This window comes from Arvicola amphibius, chromosome 7, assembly GCF_903992535.2.
Source record: "Arvicola amphibius chromosome 7, mArvAmp1.2, whole genome shotgun sequence".
NCBI classification, from domain to species: Eukaryota; Metazoa; Chordata; class Mammalia; order Rodentia; family Cricetidae; genus Arvicola; species Arvicola amphibius.
In genome coordinates this window covers 55,710,613-55,733,505 of record NC_052053.1, presented here as the reverse complement: position 1 = coordinate 55,733,505, position 22,893 = coordinate 55,710,613, and the positions used below count along the sequence as shown (strand labels likewise).

At 43.5% G+C, this 22,893-nt stretch overlaps 2 protein-coding genes across 2 annotated transcripts in view; one reads left to right on the top strand and one right to left on the bottom strand.

Moving 5' to 3' along the window:
* Positions 1-17,528, bottom strand: part of Psmb7 (proteasome 20S subunit beta 7) — a 59,593-nt gene extending 42,065 nt beyond the window's left edge. Inside the window, exons 1-5 of the mRNA XM_038336437.1 lie at positions 17,439-17,528; positions 16,953-17,046; positions 15,959-16,056; positions 14,186-14,326; positions 6,688-6,803 (exon numbers count right to left, since the gene is read on the bottom strand). Of these exons, the coding sequence (XP_038192365.1) occupies positions 6,688-6,803; positions 14,186-14,326; positions 15,959-16,056; positions 16,953-17,046; positions 17,439-17,500 (511 nt within the window). The 5' untranslated portion in view covers positions 17,501-17,528. The remainder of the gene's footprint in view (positions 1-6,687; positions 6,804-14,185; positions 14,327-15,958; positions 16,057-16,952; positions 17,047-17,438) is intronic.
* LOC119818702 (60S ribosomal protein L27a-like) lies at positions 9,704-10,242 on the top strand. Its single transcript, XM_038336438.1, has 2 exons — positions 9,704-10,127; positions 10,180-10,242. Exons 1-2 carry the CDS (start codon positions 9,704-9,706, stop codon positions 10,200-10,202), a joined length of 447 nt encoding a protein of 148 aa, XP_038192366.1. The 3' UTR covers positions 10,203-10,242.
* Positions 17,529-22,893: the final 5,365 nt, after the last annotated feature.

Here is a 22,893-nt window from a genome sequence, read left to right as displayed (position 1 = left end):
CTGCCCAGGTAGAAGAGTTACTGCCACATCGCAGCTACCAGCAATTCAGCGGTATGGAAGAAGACAGCAAAGAACCAACATCAAAAATGCAGGGGCCGGGCGGTGGTGGCGCACGCCTTTAATCCCAGCACTTGGGAGGCAGAGGCAGGCGGATCTCTGTGAGTTCGAGACCAGCCTGGTCTACAAGAGCTAGCTCCAGGACAGGCTCTAAAAGCTGCAGAGAAACCCTGTCTCGAAAAACAAAACAAAACAAAACAAACAAAAAAAAAATGCAGGGTCTGGCCTGTGGTTCGGCAAGCTACTGAATACTCTCCGCATCCCTCTTGCCGCTGGGCCAGTCCACAGCTGTCACATACCTGGTCAGAACACAATCTACCTCCATTTCCAAGCCTCTTTCGTATCAATGCTCCCTTTGATGCCAGACTGATGTCTCACAGCAAATCTAATCATACTAGATTAGGTAGGATTGCCTGGGGTTAGGAACCTCCAGGACAAAACCAAAACATCTTGTCTAGCATCACCTCTGGCCCATCCTCGCAATATTCACACATCTTCGTCCCTTCCTATTTCGCTTCTACTGGGCCCCTAGACAGAATCTCCCCCACTCCTCAGCACTGCTCCTGCCTCACCTACAGAGCTTGGGAAGCACAGGGCCAAGGAGGACTGCAGGTAGAGTGAAGCAGCAAACTTCTTCCTGGTTTTTTCCCCCTTATCAAACTGGCAAAAAAAAAAAAAAAAAAAAAAAAAAAAAAAAAAAAAAAAACCAAGTGTCAGGAAGGCTGCTCCAGAAAGGTATCTTTGTTTCTCTTGGAGGGAGGGTAAACTAGTGCCATCTTTTTGGAAAGCAATTTGGCAATAGCTCTTGAAAGGTAAAACACCCTGTCCTGTCTACCATATGTCACTTCTGGGGACTGCCTGCCAAGCAGCTGTACTTTCTTCCTGTGTCTGAAGAAGTCCACCCTCACATAAACAGGCTGAGCTTCAACCTCAGAGCACCCACCCTTTCCTACACAGTTCTCTGGCAGTGCACGGACTGCAGCCTCAGCTCAGAGCCTGTCCAGCTACCGCTGTGGCGGCTCTACAGACCTGCCACAGTCCATTCTCAAGTGGGTTTTTTTGTTTGTTTGGTTTGGTTTTTTGGCACTGTTCTTGGCCCCAAACCCAGTTTTTGTCCTCCCAGGTAGGCTAGAAACCACCTGCTATTAAAACAAAATACCTCTTTTACTGTGACATCATGCAATATTTCTTATTAAATTGCTATTGCTTATAAAAGAATTCATGAACACATTCTAATCTAGAAATTTAATACTAAGAATGTACCAAAATCAAGTATGCATTCATAGAAACCAATCGATACACTGGTAAAACTCTGAAAAGCAAAGCGTTCATTGCTAAGAGAATGATAGGTAAATCATGGTACAGCCATATAAAGCAATCAATTAGAGCAACTACAGAAATAATGTTCTTCTTATTATTTAAACCCACAGAGAAACAAAACCCTTAAAACCAATTTATAGAGGGGCTGGAGATGTAGCTCAGTGACAAAGCACTTTGCTCATGTACAAGACCTATGTTTGATCTCCAATACCACAAAAAATAAAACATACAACAAGCAGTGGGAGAGGATTATGAGAGACAGCATGGCTTCATCTATGCATTTTCTTTTTTAAAAAATTATTTTTAGATTTAATGATTTTATGTGTATGAGCATCATAAACATACACATGTACATATGTGCAGAAGTACTAGGTCCCCTAGGACTAGAGCTATAGATGGTTGTGAGCTGCGATGTGGGTGTTAGGAGTTGAACCTGGTTCCCCGGCAAGAGCAGCCTGTGGTGTTAACCAGTGAGCCAACTCTCTAGCTCCCATCTATTTTTTAAAAGGACAACTATACAAGCTAAGAAGTAAGTCATAGAGAAGAATAGATGAAGATGTACTATGGTGATATTTTGTTTGTGCTTTAACAAAAAAAGCTTGCCTGAAGATCAGAGTGCAGAACTAGCCACACAGAGGCCAGGCAGTGGTGGCACACACCATTAATCTCAGCATTTTGCAGACAGAGGCAGGCGATCTCTGTGAGTTCAAAGCCACCCTGGGCTACACAAGATAGAATCAGTCTAAAAGAGACTCAGACCTTTGGTACCAGCACTTGGGATCACACGCCTTTAATCCCAGCACTCAGGAGGTAGACTAGAGAGAAAATATAAGGCAGGAGGATTCGTAGGGACAGGATAGCCCTTTAGTCTGAGGAGCCAGCAGAGTTAAGTCATAGAGAAGAAGATGAAATCTACGGTGATATTTTGTAGAGGTAAGAACTAGTGGCTGGATGTTTTGCTCTGTTTCTCTGATCTTTCAGCATTAACCCCTATATCTGACTATGAGTTTTTATTAGTAAGACCAATTAGAATTAACACACAATATACCATGACATATCTTGGGGATAAGAAAACAACACCTAACTAACAGACAGGCCTTGAGGAGGGCATAAGGCAGACTTATCTTCCCTAAGTACTTCACCTCTCAAGTCACAGCTCTTGTCATGAACATACTACTCGCACCACAATGTTTCAGTGTCACCTGTCTCTCACCTTGGGTACTTACATCATGGGGTCTCTTAGAGTTGAGTTGCATGTACTCACCTGCATAATGCCATTCCTTTTTTTTTTAACCCAAGAGAAAGTTGTTTTATTAAGAGCAAAACAAGTTGTCCAGACAAGGAATTCTGCTTGGGATTAGAGTATGATTCCAACACATTTTCAGACTGTCAACTTGCTCTACAGATTTTGACTTGTTAGTTTCAACAATTACAAGAACCAATTCCTTAATATCCATCTATCCACCCACCCACCCAACCCATACACCAATCAATTAGCCCATCTATCCATCAGTCCATTGATTGATCGAGAAATGCATCCATTTATCATGTTAGTTTTGTTTTTCTGGAGAACCCTGACTAAGTGTTAACATGTTTGATAAGAGCTCATCCTAATGTTATTCTTATATTTCAGGATATTGTCTGAACACTTTATATGCATTCTCATTTAATTATCATAATAGTCACTTAATGCCATTCTTAGCCACAGAGCAACAAATAAGCTTGGAGGTGGCACTGTGCTGAGCACTATGTCCCTAGCACCAAACACCATGCCTAACACTAGTGCTGTCAAGTGAGTATCTGACAAATGACTGTAAGGACCCTGGTCTCCTTTTTAAGACTCAGCCAAACCTCCTCTGCTTTACCAGTTCAGTTCAGAAGTGACCCTTTCTCCCAGGCTTCCACTGTCTTAGCTGACACCTATTATCTGCTTCTCTGTAAAGACTATCCCTATCCTGAAGGCAAAGACCCACCCTCTCACACATCTCACTCAAAAACCATTGTGGAACTGGCCAGGAGTGCTGGCACATACCTTAATTCCAACTCTTGGGAGGCTGAGGCCAGCACTTCTGTGTGAGTTGAGGCCAGCCTGATCTACATAGCAAGCTATCAGGCAGCCTGGGCTACATAAAAACCCTGCCTAAAAAATAAAATAAAGGGGCTGGAGAGATGGCTCAGAGGTTAAGAGAGTTGCCTGCTCATCCAAAGGTCCTGAGTTCAATTCCCAGCAACCACATGGTGGCTCACACCATCTGTAATGGGGTCTGGTGCCCTCTTCTGGCCTGCAGGCAAACACACAGACAGAATATTGTGTACATAATAAATAAATAAATATATTAAAAAATAAAATAAAATAAAATAAAATAAAAATCTACAAACTAAATTAAGACTTAACATCTAATTTAATATGCAAGTAAATTGTTGAATTTGACAGTTTGCTCATCATTTGTTCCTCAACTTAATTCAGTCCTTCAGGAGAGCAAAGCAGAGAGTGTAGAATAAGTAGGCTAAAGTAGAACTATCTTACAAGCTAGGCATGGTGGTAAACTCCTTTAATCTCAGTACTTGGGAGGCAGAGGCAGGAAGATGGATCTCTGTGAAGTCAAAGTTAGCCTCATCTGCAAAGCAAGTTTCAGGACAGCAGGATTATAGAGGATTTGTCTCAAAGTGAACAAAAGAGAGAGAAGAAATATTCTACAAACTCAATTATGGACTGTTGTCCTGAACTCAACCAGGTTCAGAGCAGCATAAAACTGTGGCAGGCCACAAGCAAAATGGACACTTGACTGCTTACTTCAAATGACGTTTTCTAAAGTCAACACGGAAGACAAATCATTACAGTTCAAAAGCAAGAGAAAAATTCCATTTCCCATTTAGAAAATGCTTGTTATCTGGCCGGGCAGTAGTGGCGTGTGCCTTAAATCCCAGAACTCAGAGGCAGAGATACGTGGATCTCTATGATTTCAGGGCCAGCCTGGTATTCAGAGAGTTCTAGGACAGGCTCCAAAGCTACACAGAGAAATGCTGTCTCGAAAAAACAAAACCGAAAAAACAAAACCAAAAATAAAAAGACAAAAAAAAAACAAAAACAAAAAAACATGCTGCTGGGCAGTGGTGGTTCATGATTTTAGTTCTAGTAATCAGGAGGCAGAGGCTGGTGGATCTGAGTGGAAGGCCTGGTCTACACAGTGAGCTCCAGAACAGTCAGGACTAAGTAGAGAGACCCTGTCTCAAGCCCCCCCACCCACTTTAAGTGAAAGAGATGAAGCTGAGTCTGATGGTACAGTTCTAATACTCCTAGCTACTCAAAAACGCTGAGGCAGAAGGATCACAAGTTCAAGGCCAGTCTAGGCTATAAAGCCAGAATGAGCAACTTAGTAAGATAAGATGGCATCTCAAAATTTGAAGAGAGCTGAAGCTTGGTACTTAACTCAGCGATAAAGCACTTGCTAAGCACATTCAATCTCTGGTACCACCAACAAATAAAATCTTCCCTTTACTACCACTTCACGGAATTAGAGGGAGAGAAATAAAAACACTTTGATACAAAAATAATTCTTAAATACATCAATTTAGAACAAATTTTAAATTATAATATCTTCATTTTTAAGAGAATTACTATTGTAGAATATAAGTTAAAATATTATATTAATGCTGTTGAACATTTGTTTAATGATGCAAAGATGTGTTGCATTTATTTAATTCTGTGAAACTGTGTTACTTTGCCTATCTAAAACACCTGATTGGTCTAATAAACAGCTGAATGGCCAATTGCAAGGCAGGAGAAAGGATAGGTGATGGCCTGGCAGGCAGAATAAATAGGGGTAGATATCTGGGAAGAGAAGATCTAGGAGCAAGGGAAGGAGGATGACTCCAGGACCAGCCACACACAGCAAGCCACAGAATAAGAAGTAAAGAAAGGTATATAGGATAAAGATAAAAGCCCAGAGGCAAAAGGTAGACAGGATAATTAAGTTAAGAATAGCTAGCTAGAAACAAGCCAAGCTAAGGCTGGGCACTCATAAATAAGAATAAACCTGTGTGTGTGTGTGTGTGTGTGTGTGTGTGTGTGTGTGTGAGAGAGAGAGAGAGAGAGAGAGAGAGAGAGAGAGAGAGAGAGGGGAGGGAGGGGGAGAGAGAGAGAGAGATTTGGGAGCTGGGTGGTGATCCCCTCCAAAAGCGCAAAAAGTAAAAAAAAAATAAAAAATAAAAACAGCCAACAACACATTACAAAGACCCACCCACCCATGTATACAAACATGGTTGTACACTGGGAGGTGAAGACAGGAGGATCATGAGTTTAAGCCCATAAGAATTTGAAATCTTATCTGAAACAAACAAAAACAGTAATTACAAAGATCCACCCAAGTGGTAAGGTTCCCCAGCAAGGAGGGAACTACATCTACTACAAAGCACCTTTTAGAGGGCTAGCCAACACAATGGAATAGCAAAGTCTCCAACTGGCAACTTCCAACTGTGCAAAGCAACCATCTTCCCAGCTCCAGAGCCAAGTCAGAAAGACAGACAGCAAATAGCAAGAAAACCAGCAACCACACACAACTGGATTTACACAATTCTATTCAGAAATTTAACATAAACTTTTATTTGAAAATCTCAATTTGTCTAAGCACAATTTTATCACTTCCAAAAAGTTTTTAATTAGAGCAACAACAAGAAAAAATTACTAGTGTTGGTAAACCAGGCGATAGAGCAGATTCTTCCTGGATCAAACTGAACAAACTGGTGCCCAGGTACAGCTGACAATTCACAGGCAGGAACGAAGGTTCTCCACAATCCCTCAGACATTAGGTAGGTGACAAAAGGGACCTGTCATTTAGCTTCATAGAGAGCTCCTCCAGCTGGTGAGATGGCTCAGTAGGTAAAGGCACTTGCCACCAGGCTGGATGACCTGAGTCTGATCCCCAGAGCCGCATGGGTTCTCCTCTGACCACACATCTGGCACATGTGCACCTGCCCACACAAGACTGTCTATAGTACCAGATGCTGAAAAGTGAGGCTCCCGCTCTTCCTCTCACCTGCCTCATCTTCTACCAGGACCTGTCCAAGCTTTCACTGGACTTTCCCTTGCTTTCTGCCTGCCCATCACTCCCAAATCCTCTGAGCATATTTATAACTTTTTGCTTTTAGATCATTGCAAATTCTTATATAGATACAAGAAATAACAAGGGGTTCCCACATAGCATTAACACCTGAAGTGACTACAATACAATATCATCTACACTGCTGTCCTTCCTGTGAATAGTCCGCACTTCCTAACATTGCTATTGTCAAGAAAAACATAATACTCACCCATGGTGACATAAGGCAATTTATCAGTTGATCCATGAGGATAGATGCTGTAGAGATGAGGTCCAGTAACATCTACTCCCCCCAAAACTAGGGCTGCACCAATGTAACCTTGATACCTGGGGATCAGAATAGACATAAAACATTTAGTCCAGATAGCATCACTGTAGCTTACGCAAAAGCTGCAAGAGTCAGACAAGAGTTTTCCTTACATGTTTCATTAAGAAGCTATTGCTTGCACGGGAACCAAGCAGGGAAGGGAACTAAAATCAGTTGAACATCTACAATTGGCAGCTGTAAACTGTGAGGTATACCACATGACTCATTTCAGCTCAGTCACCAAGCCACCTAAAAAAGCCTATCATGCCCATTTTAGTGAAGAAAGACAAAAAAAAAAAAAAAAAAAAAAAAAAAACAACTAGAAACATGGAGAACTTTTGTTCATTGTCCCTGAGTCAAGGCTGGCTTATTCCAAAGCCTATCAGCATTATCCCCTTCAGTTCTCTGGGGTGGCTGATAAGGTAGTGATCAGGTCAGTCAGCAGTGAGAAGCTTCTCCTGTGTTCAAGCCGTTCAGCTGTTCTAACAAGCAGCCCCAGCAGATGGTATCAACAGGTCATGTCCCAACACCCTCCCCCTGAACCAACCTACCCACAATAATCACAGACACTGAGCAAAAGTGGGAAGTGCTCCATCCTTCATGCCATGGAGTTCTGCTGACTCACAAAATAAAGCTACAGTTGTTCAGAAACCCACCCATCTCCCGACCTGTAACTGCACACAGGTTGATTCCTTTCCCTCTACTGGCTCAGATTTTCACCATCAGGACTGCTGTACTAGATGAACATGGTGGATTTAAAGTTTTCCACTCTGAACCTTTAGCTCTTGACAAGAAAAATGAAGCCAATATATGATGAACTGCCATACAGCCTAATTCTAAGACGCAAATAAAGGAGCACACAAGAAAAGCCATCATCCAGACCAGAAAGGGCTCCATGACACCCACTGGCCCCTGATCAAACTGCTGACAATCTAACATTTTTAAAGTGGAAAAAGTCGAGGCTAGGAAAGAATTTTATGAGCAGCCTGAAGAGAGGTCAGAGATTGCTCAGCAGATAACTGTGCTTGCTGCCAAACCTGATGATCTGAGTTGAGATTCAGTCCACACGACCCATATGGTGGAAGGGGAAAACTGACTCTTCCAAGGTGTCTTCTGACCTCCTCCACATGTGTCCCATAACACATACAGACATGCATGCACACATACTAAAAAGAATGTAATTTTTAAAATGTTAAACTATTTTAAGGTAGCTGGAGAGATGGGTCAATGTTTAGAAGTATGTACTGCTCTTGTAGAGGAACCATGTTTTGTTCCCAACACCCACACCAACAGGCTTACAACTGCCTATAAGTCTCACTCCAGACAGACATCCAAGGGCGCTTGTACCTGAATGCACATACCACACCCACACCCATACACAAAATTAAAAACAATTCTTTAAGACTCGATCTTTACTACATAGTTTGCAAGGCAAGCAGCCTGAAGAGGGAACATAGGCCCGCATGGTGGAAACATCTGGTCCAAGGCTTGTTAGCAGCAGAGTCAAAACTGGAGCCTGAGATACTGCACAGAAAAGCCAGAATGGCGGCATGCACTGTGCCCAGCAGTGCCAAGCCTGTTCCACTGCCTGTTGAGGAGGGCATATGAAAAATGTCAGTCCCCCTAAAGGCTATAACAACCACTGCATGACTTCAAAAAGTCTAAATGTTTAGACAAGTGGCTGGCATCCTTAAAATCTGAACCAGAGGGTAAAGTTCAGTAGCAGCTCACATGCCCTGCACATGAAGGACGGAGTCTGAGCTCCAGCACTGAGGCAGTAACACAAAAGCCTTGATCCAGAAACCCTACTTCCAGGACTTCAGCCCAAGAATGTGTCAGAAAAACAGACAGAAGTGTGTTTACCACAGCACTGTTAGTTACGTAAAAGCAGCAAAAGAAATGGTGAACACAGAGAATATGACATGCGCATTAAGTAGTCATTCACTAGTCATTCACTTCCGCATTCACTAGTGACCGTGGAACGATCTTTGGTTCCAACAGTGAGTCAACAGCTAAACCTGTCTTTATGAATCATGGAATTTTTTGGAGCCAAGGAATTTATTCTAGAAGATAGCCTAAGTAATTAATTATGCAAATACCCAGAGATTCATGGAAATATCTTCAAAAGGGCTATATTGTTAATGTTCAAAAACTAACAACACTAAAATTATATATATGATTATATATAGTGTGTGTATATATATGGTGTGTGTATCTATATGTACATATATATATCATATATCATACATTGATAGTTGGTACTTAAAACTTTTGTGGGTTAGACCTCTTTGAAATTTATTAAACTTCAGGAACCTTTGCCTGTAATAAGCATACACACTTAAATATTTTATTTCATATGGTTCTAGGTCTCTAAAATGTTTCCCTGGGCTCAAGAGAAGAACTCATGAGCCTGAGCTCTCTACTAACAGAAACAATATGCACAATCAGCACTGTATACAGGGCAAGCTATAAAGCAGTACATGTGTTAGCATGGCATTCCTGTTCATGCATAAATATGAGGCTGTAGGTAAAGCATAAAACAGCTGAAAAATATTCAAATAAAAACCTTTAGGCTCCATGGTAGGCACCGTTTTAGCTATCTGTGTGGATACATGAAGCCCATACTACACATGTGAATGCCAGTAAACAACTTACAGAAGTCTGTTCTCTCCACCACCATGTGAGTTCTTAACTATCAAACTCAAGACTTTTGGGCTTGGCAATAGATACCTTTACCTGCTTAGCCAGCTCAGCCCTTTCCTTTATTTCGTTCTCCCCATTAAGTCAAGGAAACCACAACTATCAGTGGCATTTTCCAAGAAAAAAAACCTATCCTTAAGAAGTGTAAAACAGCCCGCCCCCACACTTGCTACCTCGCGATACTTCGTGGGTTCCTCCCTCTTTCCTTTCTGCCACCGCCATGCCATCCAGACTGAGGAAGACCCGGAAACTCCGGGTCCACGTGAGCCATGGCCATGGCCGCATCGGTAAACACCACAAGCATCCAGGAGGACGCGGGAACTCTGGAGGCATGCATCATCACAGGATCAACTTCGACAAATATCATCCAGGTTACTTCGGGAAAGTTGGTATGAGGCATTACCACTTAAAGAGGAACCAGAGCTTCTGCCCGACTATCAACCTAGATAAACTGTGGACACTGGTCAGTGAGCAGACCCGGGTCAACGCTGCCAAGAACAAGACTGGAGTTGCTCCCATCATTGACATCGTGCGATCGGGCTACTACAAAGTTCTGGGGAAGGGAAAGCTTCCTAAGCAGCCTGTCATCATGAAAGCCAAATTTTTCAGCAGAAGAGCTGAAGAGAAGATAAAGGGTGTTGGAGGTGAAAGCCAAATTTTTCAGCAGAAGAGCTGAAGAGATAAAGGGTGTTGGAGGTGCCTGTGTTCTGGTGGCTTGAAGCCATTCAGGGAGGCCAATTAAATGCTAACATTTAAAAAAAAAAAAGTGTAAAACAGCCCATCGGTCGTCGTGCATGCCTTTAATCCCAGCAATCAGGAGGCAAAGGAAGGCAGATCTCTTGTGAGTTCAAGGCCAGCCTGGTTTATAAAGCGAGTTCCAGGACATCCAGGGCTATACAGAGAAATAAATAAATTCCTATGATCCCAGGCTGGGCAGTAGTGGTGCACACTTGAGAGGCAGAAGCAGGCAGATCTCTGAGTTCAAGACCAGCCTGGTCTACAGAGTGAGTTCCAAGACAGCCAGAGTTACACAGGGAAACCCTGTCTCAAACACACACACACACACACACACACAAAGCAAAAAAGTGCAAGATCAAGCTAGAGAAACATCTTGGCGGTTAGGAATGCATGATGTTTACAAAGGACCTGAGCTCAGTTCTCAGCATCGCATCAGGAGGCTCACAACTGCCAGGAACTCCAGCTCCAGAGATCCAACACCCTCCTCTGCTCTCTGTGAGCACCTGCACGCATGCCGTGCGTGCGTGTCTGTGTCACACATACACAAAGTCACAATCGGCAGTTCTTGACCCAAAGTACTAAAGTCAGATGCAAAGTTTTTTTCCCTTAAACTTTATGTAAGTCACCCAAAATGTCACCAGATATGAAGGACGATACTACCTTTTTTTTAAATTTTTAAATGTTCCCCTCAAAACATTTGACAAAATTTAACTCTGGCCAGGCATGGTGGTGCACACCTTTAATTCCAATACTCAGGAGGGAAAGGCAGTAGATCTCTGTGAGTTCAAGTCTAGCCTGATCTATATTTTAGGCGCCAGGTTAATCAGAGATATAGTGAGATCCTGTTCTCACAAAATAAATAAACCTTTACAAACTGTACTAAATAAAAATGAACCACTGGAGAGAAAAAAAGAGAAACCGTAGAATTCTTAAAATGCTATAGAGATTAAATATCCGCTAAATTATTTTGCTAAATACCTTAAATAACAATCACAAATTGTTTTATATGTAATAGGCCATATGAGCCACCAGGGGGTGCTTTATATTGAAATTTATAAAAAATATAAATATATATTTATTATTTTATATATAAACATATAATTTTTAAAAAATCTGTGTTTTAAATGATCAGATAGTCTCATGCTGTAACTGGAGCATTTATTTGGTGGCAATAATTCCCCTGCATTAGCATGGTGGCTTCATATACAAAGGGCTAAGGTGCAGAGGAGAGATCACCTTCCTGCTTGTGACTCCATTTCTGTTCTCTCATCTATAAGTAGGAACTACATCACTATCCTTCCTCCATAAACACCACTGAGAATATAGAACAATGCTACAAGGACCTCACATTATTAGGAAAGCCAGAGCACAAGGACAATAAACCAGAGCCAAAAAGAAGCTAAGACAAACGAAAATCCCTACACCAAAGGTGACACTGACCATGCAATCCCTGATAGGTACTGCCACATTATCCTACCTTCATTTCAGTTTTTTAAAAAATGTGTGTTAGTGTTTTGCCTGCATGTTATGTCTGTGTAAGGATGTAGGATCCCCTGGACCTGGAGTTAGACAGCTGTGAGCTGCATGTAGGTGCTGAGAATAGAATCTGAGTCCTCTGGAAGAGCTGCCAGCACTCTTAACCACTGAGCCATCTCTTCAGGCCCGTATGTATGTATATATGTATGTATGTATGTATTTTTATTTTTTTTTCCAAGACAAGGTTTCTCTATGTTGCTTTAGAACCTGTCCTAGAACTCTTTGTAGACCAGGCTGGCCTCAAAATCAGAGATCCACCTGCCTCTGCCTCCCAAGTGCTGGGATTAAAGGCGTGCAACCACCACCACCCGGCCTAACCCCTAATAATCTTTTAAAAGACAAAAATTTGTATTTTTAATTTAAACCTCCCAATTTATAATTATTGGCCACTATTTTGTCTTAAATACCATGTGACCTACAGGAGACTTTTTTGGTCAATGATCTCATGAGAATCATAGGGCAAGTGTCTGAAAAGGATGGATGCCCTAGAGACAGATGAACCAAGCTTGTGGGAACTCATGAACTCTAGACAGACAGCTGTGGAGCCTTGCATGAGACCGAAATAGGCTTTCTGCATATGGGATACAGCTGTCTTGGTCTATCTGAGGGGACCCTAGCAATGGGACCAAGATATATCCCTAGTGCATGAGCTAGCTTTTTGGAGCCCATTCCCTATGATGGGATGCCTCCCTCAGCCTTGATGCAGTGGGGAGGGGCTTGGTCCTGCTTCAACTTAATGTGTCAGACTTTGTTGACTTCCCATGGGAGACCTTCTTACCCTCTAGGAGGGAGAACTGTAGTTGGAATGTAAAATGAATTAAACAAAGAATAAATGAATGAATGAACGAATGAATAAATGAATCGATCGATCGATAAATAAATAAAGTAAAAAGAATGGATGCCCTAAAACTAAGGCAGGCCCAGGAAAACAGATACTATTTTCACTATAATAGACCTGTGAAGGCTGGTCTTGGTGGTCAACTTAACACACCTAGGAAGAAGGGACCTCAACTGAAAAACTGCCTCCATCAGATTGGCCTAAGAGCACTTTTCTTGATTACTAATTACTAATTATGTAGAAGGGCCCAGCCCACTACAGGCAGTATTGTTCCTAGGCACGTGGTTGTGATATACATATATACATACATACATATATATATATATATATATATATATATATATATATACATACATATATATATAAAATCTAGCTAAGCAGGTCAGAAGGAGCAAGCCAGCAAGCAGTGTTCCTGACTTGAGTTCTTGCCTTGGTTTCTTTCCCTGTAAGATATAACCTGTAAGATGAACTAAACCCTTTCTTTCCCAAATGGTTTTTGGTAAGGGTGCTTATCACAGCAATGGAAAAGTAAACTAGACAAATACCGCTTCCCATTTATGCAGAGTAAATGAGAAAACCAACTTAAGACTTTAAAACTTAGGGAGGCAGAGGCAGGCAGATCTCTGTGAATTCAAGGTCTGCCCGGTCTACAGAGAGAAGTCTAGGACAGTCAGAGATACACAGAGAAACAAGAAAGGAAGAAAGGAAGGAAGGAAGGAAGGAAGGAAGGAAGGAAGGAAGGAACGAAGGAAGAAAATATTTTAAAACTATCAAAACCTATACAAACACAAGGAAAAAAGAAACAAAACTCCTATGAACTGTGTGAGAATTAGCAAAGAAAGAAGTTCAGATTAGGCGAATTACTATACCTATTAAGCCTCAACTTATTTATAAATGGGACACAGCAATACCCCTTAACTCAGAGATAAAGAAAATATGAGACAGTGCACAGAGCATTTCAGGAAGGGTCTGCAAGACAAAGAGAGAGAGAGACTGGGTGAAATCAGTATTATTTTACCCACTTCACCCACTCATAATGTCACCTCTCACTGTACTGTTACTTTGCTACTAAAAAAGGAAAGAAAAAATATTTGTGTTTAAGTGCTACAGAAATGGGTAGGATTTACAAGACAAACTCAAAGTACTGTTTGACTGTGAGCAAAAGTTGTCTTATCCAGTAATATTTCTGTTTCAAGAAATTATTGGCCACAATTCGGGGCAAATCAAAAGATACATCAGACCACACAATCCATTTAATTACCAAAATGCTTTAAAAATTAAAAACGGCAGCCAGGCAGTGGTGCAAACACCTTTAATCCCAGCACTAGGGAAGCAGAAACAGGAGGATCGCTGTGAGTTCAAAAACAACCTGGTCTACACAATGAGTTCCAGGAAAGCTAGGAGAAACCCTGTCTCTAAAAAACAACAACAAGAAAATAAACAAAATTAGAAATGGCTAATTGATTTCTGTAACAAATGTGCTCTTCTAAACACTTCACCCCTAATGTCCAGGCTTTTCTTATGCTAAAAATCTAAGATTAAAAAAAAAAAAAGACAACTATTACAGAGACGTCCGCCCTGAAGCTCTACCTGAAAAGCATCTGCTTCAACATCCGATTAGCAGTCACAACTCTCGGGAGGCGGCCGGTGGTGAGAGAGTGGAGCTCCAAGTTGGAAGAAATAAGCTGGGTTGTCATGTCTGTGTCTGCAGCTGTCCCAGCACCACAGCAACTGAAAAATACCATAGAAATTTAGTTGGCATTTAATTATCAGAAGGCTAAATTAGAAATAGAGCCTCCCTGAGTGGTGGTGGTATGTGCCTTTAATCCCAGCACTTGGAAAGCTAAGGCAGGTGGATCTCTTTGAGTTCAAGCCCAGCCTGGTCTATAGAACAAGTTCTGGGATAGCCAGGAATACACACAGAGAAACCCAGTCTCAACCCCCGCCCCCCACCCAAAAAAGAGAAAGAAATAGAGCTTCTTGGTTAACTCTACAAAGTTTAGATACATGAGAGTCGCTCTGAGTAGTCTGCAATGCATTTTCTCTAACTAGTTTTAAACATGAAACTGAGAACACATACCCTAATAGCATGCAAAATATATCCTCTATGGTGCAATGGAACATTTCAAATCATTCCTTTCTCTGCTTCAAACAGAGTGCACATTTTAGTCCTACTACAAATGCATCCAAATTGTACAAAAGAGCAAGGCAGTGTGTGAAAATTTTACAATTCAATATTGACACTGGACAGTCTTGATTTATTCAGAACTAAGAGGAATGGAAGAGAAAATTTATAATGCCATAAAATAACATAGGTACAACAGGCCATGGAAAGCTGGAGGGCAGAACATTTCTTTTGCTTTCTTCTTTAGAGAGAGAGAGAGAGAGAGAGAGAGAGAGAGAGAAGGGGGAAGGGAAAGGAGACTTGTGCCATCTAAGTATGTGGAGGTCAAAGAACATCTTTCAGAATTTGGTTCTGTCCTTCCACTATGTGGATTCAGAGGATCCAACTCAGATGGTCAGGCTTGATGGCAACCTTCATTACCTGCTGAGCCACATCAACAGCCCTGAGAGCAATGAATTCTAATTGTTAAGGAATGGTTTTCATGAGCTGGGTTTTGGAAGGACAGCAACAGTCTAAAAGCAGAAAGGACAAAAGGGTGTTTTTATTTTATTTTTTAAAATGTTACTGATGACAGTATGTGCATACGTCTGTGTGAAAGTGTGCACACAACTGTTTGTGGGTATTCTCAGAAGCCCAAAAAAGTGTGTTAGATCCCTTGTGTGAGCTCTAACCCTGTGTTTAACAAAGGTACAGTAGAACCTGTGAACATTAGTATGTTCACAGAGGCAGACATTCCAATTAAATAACTGTGCTTGTCCAGATGAGAAGAAAGAACTGAAATAAAGGTCTCAGCAGAGGGAAAAATAGGAATAGATTCGAGAGGCACCTGGGAGGCAGAACCTTCTACCAACTAAATCAGACTGAAGCAACAGAAGGACTTGACCATGAGGAGTACCAATGACCAGTGTGTGAAATGCTTTGAGCTACTTGTTTGACAGAGTCTTAGTTATCTGGCCTCAAACTCCCTAGTAGCAAAGATGACCTTAACCTGATCCTCCTGCTTCTACCTCCCCAGGGCTAAAATGCAGGCATGCATCACCACTCCCCACTTTCTGCAGTGCTGCTGACAGAAGCAAGAACTTTGCACATGCTAGCTAAGCACTACAACCGACACACAGTCCCAGTCCAGAAACACAGACTGAACCTCAAGCAGGTTGCAGGGAGGATGGCGGTTATGGTCGATTTTCAGTCCTGACATATTAGAAAATTTCAGAGTAGTTCAATTCATCAATACTTACTAAATATTAGGAGATATGAAGTGAATTTTTGAACAGTTTTTGTCAGCAACAACCATCCCTTCAGTTGCTCTTGTGTCTGCTCCAAGAACTATGCCATCCTATTAAAAAAAAGAAAAAACACTGTAAGCGTGTTGACCTCCACCCCAAGAACCACATGAAGGTGAGAATGGGCTCCACCAAGCTGTTCTCTGACCTCAACACTTGTTCCCTGGCATATGCACACTCACACATACCTGACAAAATTAAGTAAACAATTACCTCTGTCTATTAGATTTCTTTCTTTTTTACTTTTTGGTTTTTCAAGACAGAGTCTCTCTGTGTAGCTCTTGCTGTCCTCAAATTTACACTGTACACCAGGCTGACCTCAAACTCACAGAGAACTGCCTGCCTGTGTATCTCGAATGTGGGATCTCTTCACCTGTAACAGCATTAATCACTAGTCTTTATGATCTTTACAGTTAAATTCTGGATTTATCTCCATTTAACAAATGAGGTTTAACTCTGTGAAGAAAGCTGAGGACATATGGTTACCTATTTTTAATCCCTTAATCCCTGCATTTGGGAAGCAGAAGCAGGTGAATCTCCGAGTTTAAAGCAGTCTGATAGACATGGCACGTTCCAGGAACAGTCGGGGTTACATAACAAGACCCTGTCTCAAAGAGGGGAGAGGGGCTGAACTGCCCAAGACTGGAAGCAGCATCAATGCCTTAAACATCCAGACAAATCCATCTGACCCCAAATTCTACCTTTTCCCAATACATCATCCTGCTTCCTACCCGTTTTCCTTTAAGAAAAAGCAAATTGCCTTCATGTCAAAAACTTCAAAATGAGTAAAGAATACAAACTATTAAACACGTAAAGCCTACATACAAAATCAATTTCTAATGAAAGCCCTTTCGTGACGTACCCTGACATTTGCACTACCAGATCTAGCTGAAAACTGAGGAGTCAAGTGGCCTAGCTGCTAACATGGGTCTGGTCTGTCTCGGCTTACCTTATAGACCACCCCCGCGATGGTAGTGCCAGTTTTTCGGGCTTTCGGAAGCTTGAACCCCTTCTTTGCAAAATCAGCTTCCAAGACGGCATTCCTGAGGGAAAGCGCAGAAATCAAGTGTTGGAGGACAAGACCACAATTGCGCCGTACTGGCCCGAGTGTGCTTAGGAGGGAACTCGGTTTGCTTTCGCCCCAATCTGTTCACTGGAGCCTCCCACCATCCGCACTATCCGCACAGAGTCACAGATCGGGGCTGTGACCCGCCTAAAGCCACGGGGAAGAACAAAGTCCTTAAGACTGGCACACGGAGAGTGCCGCGCGGGCCTCGGAAGCCGTCCGCGCTGGAGCGCCGATTCCCTGAGTCACACGGCCGCGGGCGCCGTCCCCACGTCGCCTCCCGTCCCCGGCCCAGGCCACGGCTCAGCTCCGACCAGGGGCACCGAGCTCCCACCCACGCCTCGATCGCTGCCCGTGGCATGGACACACCTGCGGCAATTATCAAAAGAAAACCCTCCGACTGGGGCCTGAAACACCGACACTGCCGCCATCTTCCCAAGAAAGTGTTTCCGGGCCGAGGGCGGAGCGAACAAGAAGAACAGAACACTTCCGGCGCCGCGGGCTAACGGGATGGAAGGGCGGGGCAAACTTCGAACTGGCGCGGCGGCCACAGAGTTCTGGGTTCTCCCTCTCTAGAGAGGCTCGGCGGCGTTTCAAGTACATCGCCTCCAGTTCTGGGGAGGAGAAACTGACGACAGCCGAAGGGATGGGGTTTATTAAGTCAGATAAAATCCCCCAATTATCAAGTCTCCTAACGCTCCGATCATTTTCTACCGTTAGCGTCCAGGTGCTTGACTCCCAGGTCCGAGACCCAGGGGAGCGTTCACTTCCGCAGAAAGTCAGACACGTGAAAAGACGATCCATGCCATGAGTCATCAGGGAAATGCAACTCAAAATTCCCAAAGAGATACTGCTTTGGACCTACTAAATGGCTGGAATTAGGCAAAATCACAAGTATGGAGAGAATGTAGAGAAATTGTAAGTCTCCTATGTGACAGGTAAGAGTGTAAAATAGAAGCTCCAGAAAATGAATTGGAACTTGAACCAAAGTTTGTCCTGGATACACACCCAGAAGAACTGAAAACCTAAGTTCAGAAAAACTTTCACACGAATGTGCACAGCAGCGAGTTTCAGAACATGCCAATCTGGAAACAATTCAAACACCCATCAATGAATGAAGAAATAAACAAAATGCATATCTACACAGTGGGATAGTATTCAGCTATAAAAGGGAAGAAAACATGATACCTACTAAATCAGAGATGAACCCTGAAAACAATTTAATAAAATCGTGAGGCCAGACCTGAAAAAAACACATATTGTATAGTTCTACCCACGTGTAGTATACATGTGCACACTTGTGACAAGCATGTTGGCATGTCTGTGAGTGCATTGGTGCATGTGCTCCCCACTATTACTCTCCACCGTGTTCATTAAGGCATGGTCTCTTGGTTGAACCCAGAGCTCACTAACGCAGATGGTTAGCCATCTTACTCCAAAGATCCCTCTTTCTTCCCTTTGAGCACTGGCATTACAGCATTTACATGAATCCTGCGCATTCAAACGCCAATCTTCATGCTTTCATAGCAAGTTCTTCAACCACTGGGCCATCTTCCCAGCCCCGTACATCTCCATTTTTATGAAGTATCATTCAATAGGCAAATCAGAGAAACAAAGTGAATCAGTACTTGTGAGCACTGGAGAAGGGCACCGATTTTATAGTGTCAGAATGTATGTTATGTCATTTTATCACAATCGTCTCCTGTTGGAAATTTAAGGCTTGTGGAAGTCAGGGAAGTTTTTTAAATTTACTTAGACAATAAATGACAGTCTCCATAACTGTGAAATTAATTCATTTGCAATTCATTAAGCACCTCTGGGCTTGGCATGGCTCTAGCTGTAGACGAATAAATGGCATACCAAGTGTCAAGAAACAGAGTCACAACTATCTATTTAATGAATGGTCACTAAATATTAAATTCTCACTGGACATGATGGTCCATGCCTTTAGTTCCAGCACTAAGGAGGCAGAGGCAGGAGGATCTCTCAGTTCAAGGCCAGCCTTGTCTAAGAAGTGAGTTCCAGGTCAGCCAGAGCTACACAGAGAAACCCTTTCTTGAAAAAAATGAACAAATGAACAACCAAAAAAGATTAAATTCTCTTTGATTGCATCTCTGGATCTCTTGAAACAAAGAAAATAAATTCTATTTTTGAAGCCTTATCCCCCTATGCTAAAAATAAACTAGGAGATTAGGTCCTAATCCAGACTACTTTGAGTCTTTATAAAAAGGGGAAGTTTGTTGACAACCACAGGTGTTTCCACAGCTGGGGAAAACAAAGGCCACCCACCAGAAAACAGGCAAGAGGCTGAGCCAGACTCTCTCGCAAAACCTCAAAAGAAAGTCATGCTGCTTATATTTCCAAACTCCTGAACTGAGAGACAATATGTTTCTGTTGCCTATGCCATCCAACTTAGAGTATTTTGTTATGGCTGCCTAGCGAAGCCAGGCACATCACAAGTTTACAAGCCAAAGAAGAGAAGATTCCCAGAACAAGTCCCTCTGGTGTGGGAGGGTAAGTGGAGTGGGCTGCTTTAGAAGCCTGGGGATGTAAGCTCGTGAGATAAGCAAGAGGAATAGATGAGAAACAAGACCAGACTCTAGACGTGGCTTTTGGGAGTTGGCCAAAGCCTGCAGCAGAGGGCGGCACAGAAATGAAAAGATGTTTCTGTCCTTCTGTGGGGTCTGGGTGGAGCTGTAGAGCCACTGACATTGAGGTGTTGTTGCCTCCGAAGATGGTCTGCAGAGCCCAGCAGAGGGCGACTGACGGCCTTCAGGAAGCCTGGGAGTAGACAGTGACTGAGCCAGAGGCCAGCAATGAGTGACAATTCCAGGCAGACCAGGCATCAGATGCTGTATTTCTGGATATGATCAGTGAAGCGCTAGGCTCGGCACTAAGAGCTCGGCTCAGCTTTCTTGTTTAACTTCATTGCTGTTCCCTGGAACTGCAGTCCAGTGCAGAATGCCCATCCTCATCCTGGTCACTGCCCCACTTACTCCTTGGCTGTCAAGTCTAACTGATCAGTGAAGGTACTACTGCTGCCCTATGAGGCTGTGTGACCTCAGGGAAATCAATAGGTTCTCTGTGTCTCAGTTCCCAAACACTAACAACCAACAACTGTGAGCAGACTTGAGGTCCTGGGCTCTGTGCTATAGACAAGATCTCGGGATCATCTCAGGTACCAAGAGTACACCAGACAGACACTGGGAAAACAGACAACCTGGCGACAAGCACGATGTCTACCTTCAAGGGCTGACAGTCTCTAAGAAGCCAGGATCTTTTTTATTCAACTATACAGATGAGGCATGAGTGTGAGATCTTAGTTCAAGCCTGTACTGTTGATGAATGCAGAGTCAAGAGTCAGCCTCAGGGCACCTTCACCATCAGCTCTGACAACTGCAGCTCAGCTGTAGCCTGGCTCCTGGATCCACGAGGTTTCCTCCTCCCCAGCGCCTACCCACACTCAGCTGCTTACCAGCCATGGGATCTCAGGCAGATCTCTTTGTAGCTCCACATTTTTGTCTACAAAATGATAAAAAACATTGCAGTTTCCCTCCGTGCATGAGTGCGGTATGAACACCTGTTAAGCATTCATTCACTCACTCATTCATTTAGTTTTATTAAGCCCCTCTTTGATGCCAAGCTTTGTGCAAGATCATAACCTTGAGGGGCATTGCTGTAAGGATGGTATGTCCAGTTCTCTGTGCTAAGTGACCTAAGGGACACGTGGGAGCCCAGCTGGAGGGCTTCCGTATACACCTAAGGCAGCAGGCAGGCACTAAAACAACAGCAGGTAACGAGAAGACTTGGAAAGCAGGCAGCACCTTCCACGCAGGAAATTCAAATATGCATGGCCCCAACATGCCTCTGGATTTCACAAGCACCAAGAGAGCAGTAGCCCCCACCCTACCCAATCTACAGACTGCCTGGGAACCCATTGTGAGATGGGTACAGAAGGCCCACCCCAGCCTCCATCATGATATACACAGTAGAGGGCTCCCCAGAAGAGCTGACTTGGCCATCTTCCCATTGCAGGGAAAGTGGTCCATGATGCTCCTGGTTACCATGGCAACTGGGCCCTTGTTTTTCTTCCTTCATAAATAAGCTATAAATAGACAGGGCAACCTGTGTGCTTTCCTTTGCATGAATTAGCGCAGCTGTTCCAAGCTCCAGGGCCCTTGGCCCAGCACCCAGGTGCCAAACTGCCCTGCGTGGCCCACAGAAGCCCAGCTCCAGTGGGAGGGGTGCAGTTAGGGACAAGACAATGATTCCAAGTGTGGATTCCCTCCACCTGAGACCCACAGAACTATAGCCATTATACTATAAGCACAGACTAGGCTAGCTGGGCCCTGTGTTTGCCAGCCCTGGCTGACAGTGAGCAGAAGTGGAGACCCTCTTCCTGCTTCTAGTTCAGCCCTAGCAAGGGCGACAATGAATTATCAGGATAGCCCCCTTCTATAGGATGGGAGGACTTCCCAACTTCCCAACCTGACTGAGTCATTCTGGTTGATATCTGTTTGTTGCAATCTTTCAATATGCCAAAGGTTATATTAACTACCTCCCAAGTTACATACCCATTCCTCCCTGCCTCCTCTCTCTCTCTCTCTTTCTCTCTCTCTCCTTCTCCCACTTCCAATGTGGCAGATTCTCTCTCACTAACCACGAGACAGAGAACAACAGGTGAACCTTTAAGTCAGGAGCTTAGAAGGACCAGGGACTGGCCTGTACTCACACAGTGAGACAATTGGTCAGGGCAGACTCCAGCCATACAGGGTCCTGGAATGTAGGAAGAAGCTTGGTCCTCTCATGAGAGCACTGGGGAGCCATGAAAGGTATTTAACCAGAGATGCAACACATGGCATTTAAGTAGAGCACCACCCAAAGACAAGGCGTCCTGAGGCCACTTTTCCATTTGTTTGTTTGTGAGACAGGTTCTCAAGTAGCCTAGGCTGCCCTCAAACTTGCTGCTTAGCCAGGGATGACCTTGAACTTCTGACCCTTTGCCTCTACCTCTCAAATACTGAATTTACAAATGTCAGCCACTACGCCTGTGTGGTGGTTTGAATAAAAAATGGCCCCCGTAGCTTTATATGGATGCTCAGTCATCGGGGTGTGGTACTGCTTGAGAAAGATTAGGCAAGGTGGCCTTCTCGGGTGAACATTGAGGTTTCAGAGGCAGAAGCCAGGTCTAGTGTCTCTCTCCTCCTCCTGCCTGAATTCTCAGCTACTTCTCCAGCTCCATGTCTGCCTGCATGCTGTCATGTTCCCTGCATGCTCACTGCCATGATGATAATGAACTAAACCTCTGAAGGAAATCTGTTTCCTTTTATAAGAGTTGCCTTGGTCATGGTTGTAATGGTCTGTCCTGTCCCTTTAAGAGACACTTTAAGAGACCGCATACTCCCCTCACCCCATTCCTCTCTGCCTTTCACTGCTCTTCCTTCTTCTCCCCTTCCCCCCTTTTCCATCCATAACCCACTAAATAAATACCCACATTCTCTGCATGATATGCCTATCCATCTCTGTCTCTCACCAGCCGCAAGTCCTCGCGGGACCAGCTAACCTGCCGAAGTCTCTCACCTGCTGTGCAGCTCCCTGCCTAGGACCCACTGCCCTTCATGGCTTGCTGCCCGCTGCCACCACTCAGGGACCTGCAGCGTTTTATTTTTACCATTACAATGGTGTCTCTTCATATCAGTAGATTGCTAACACAACCTGGTTTATGCGGTACTCATAACTTTGTAGATGCTAGACAAGTACTCTACCACCTGAGCCATATCCCAAAGCCCTGGTTTCTTCATCAGTTTTGCAGAGCTTGCCCAGA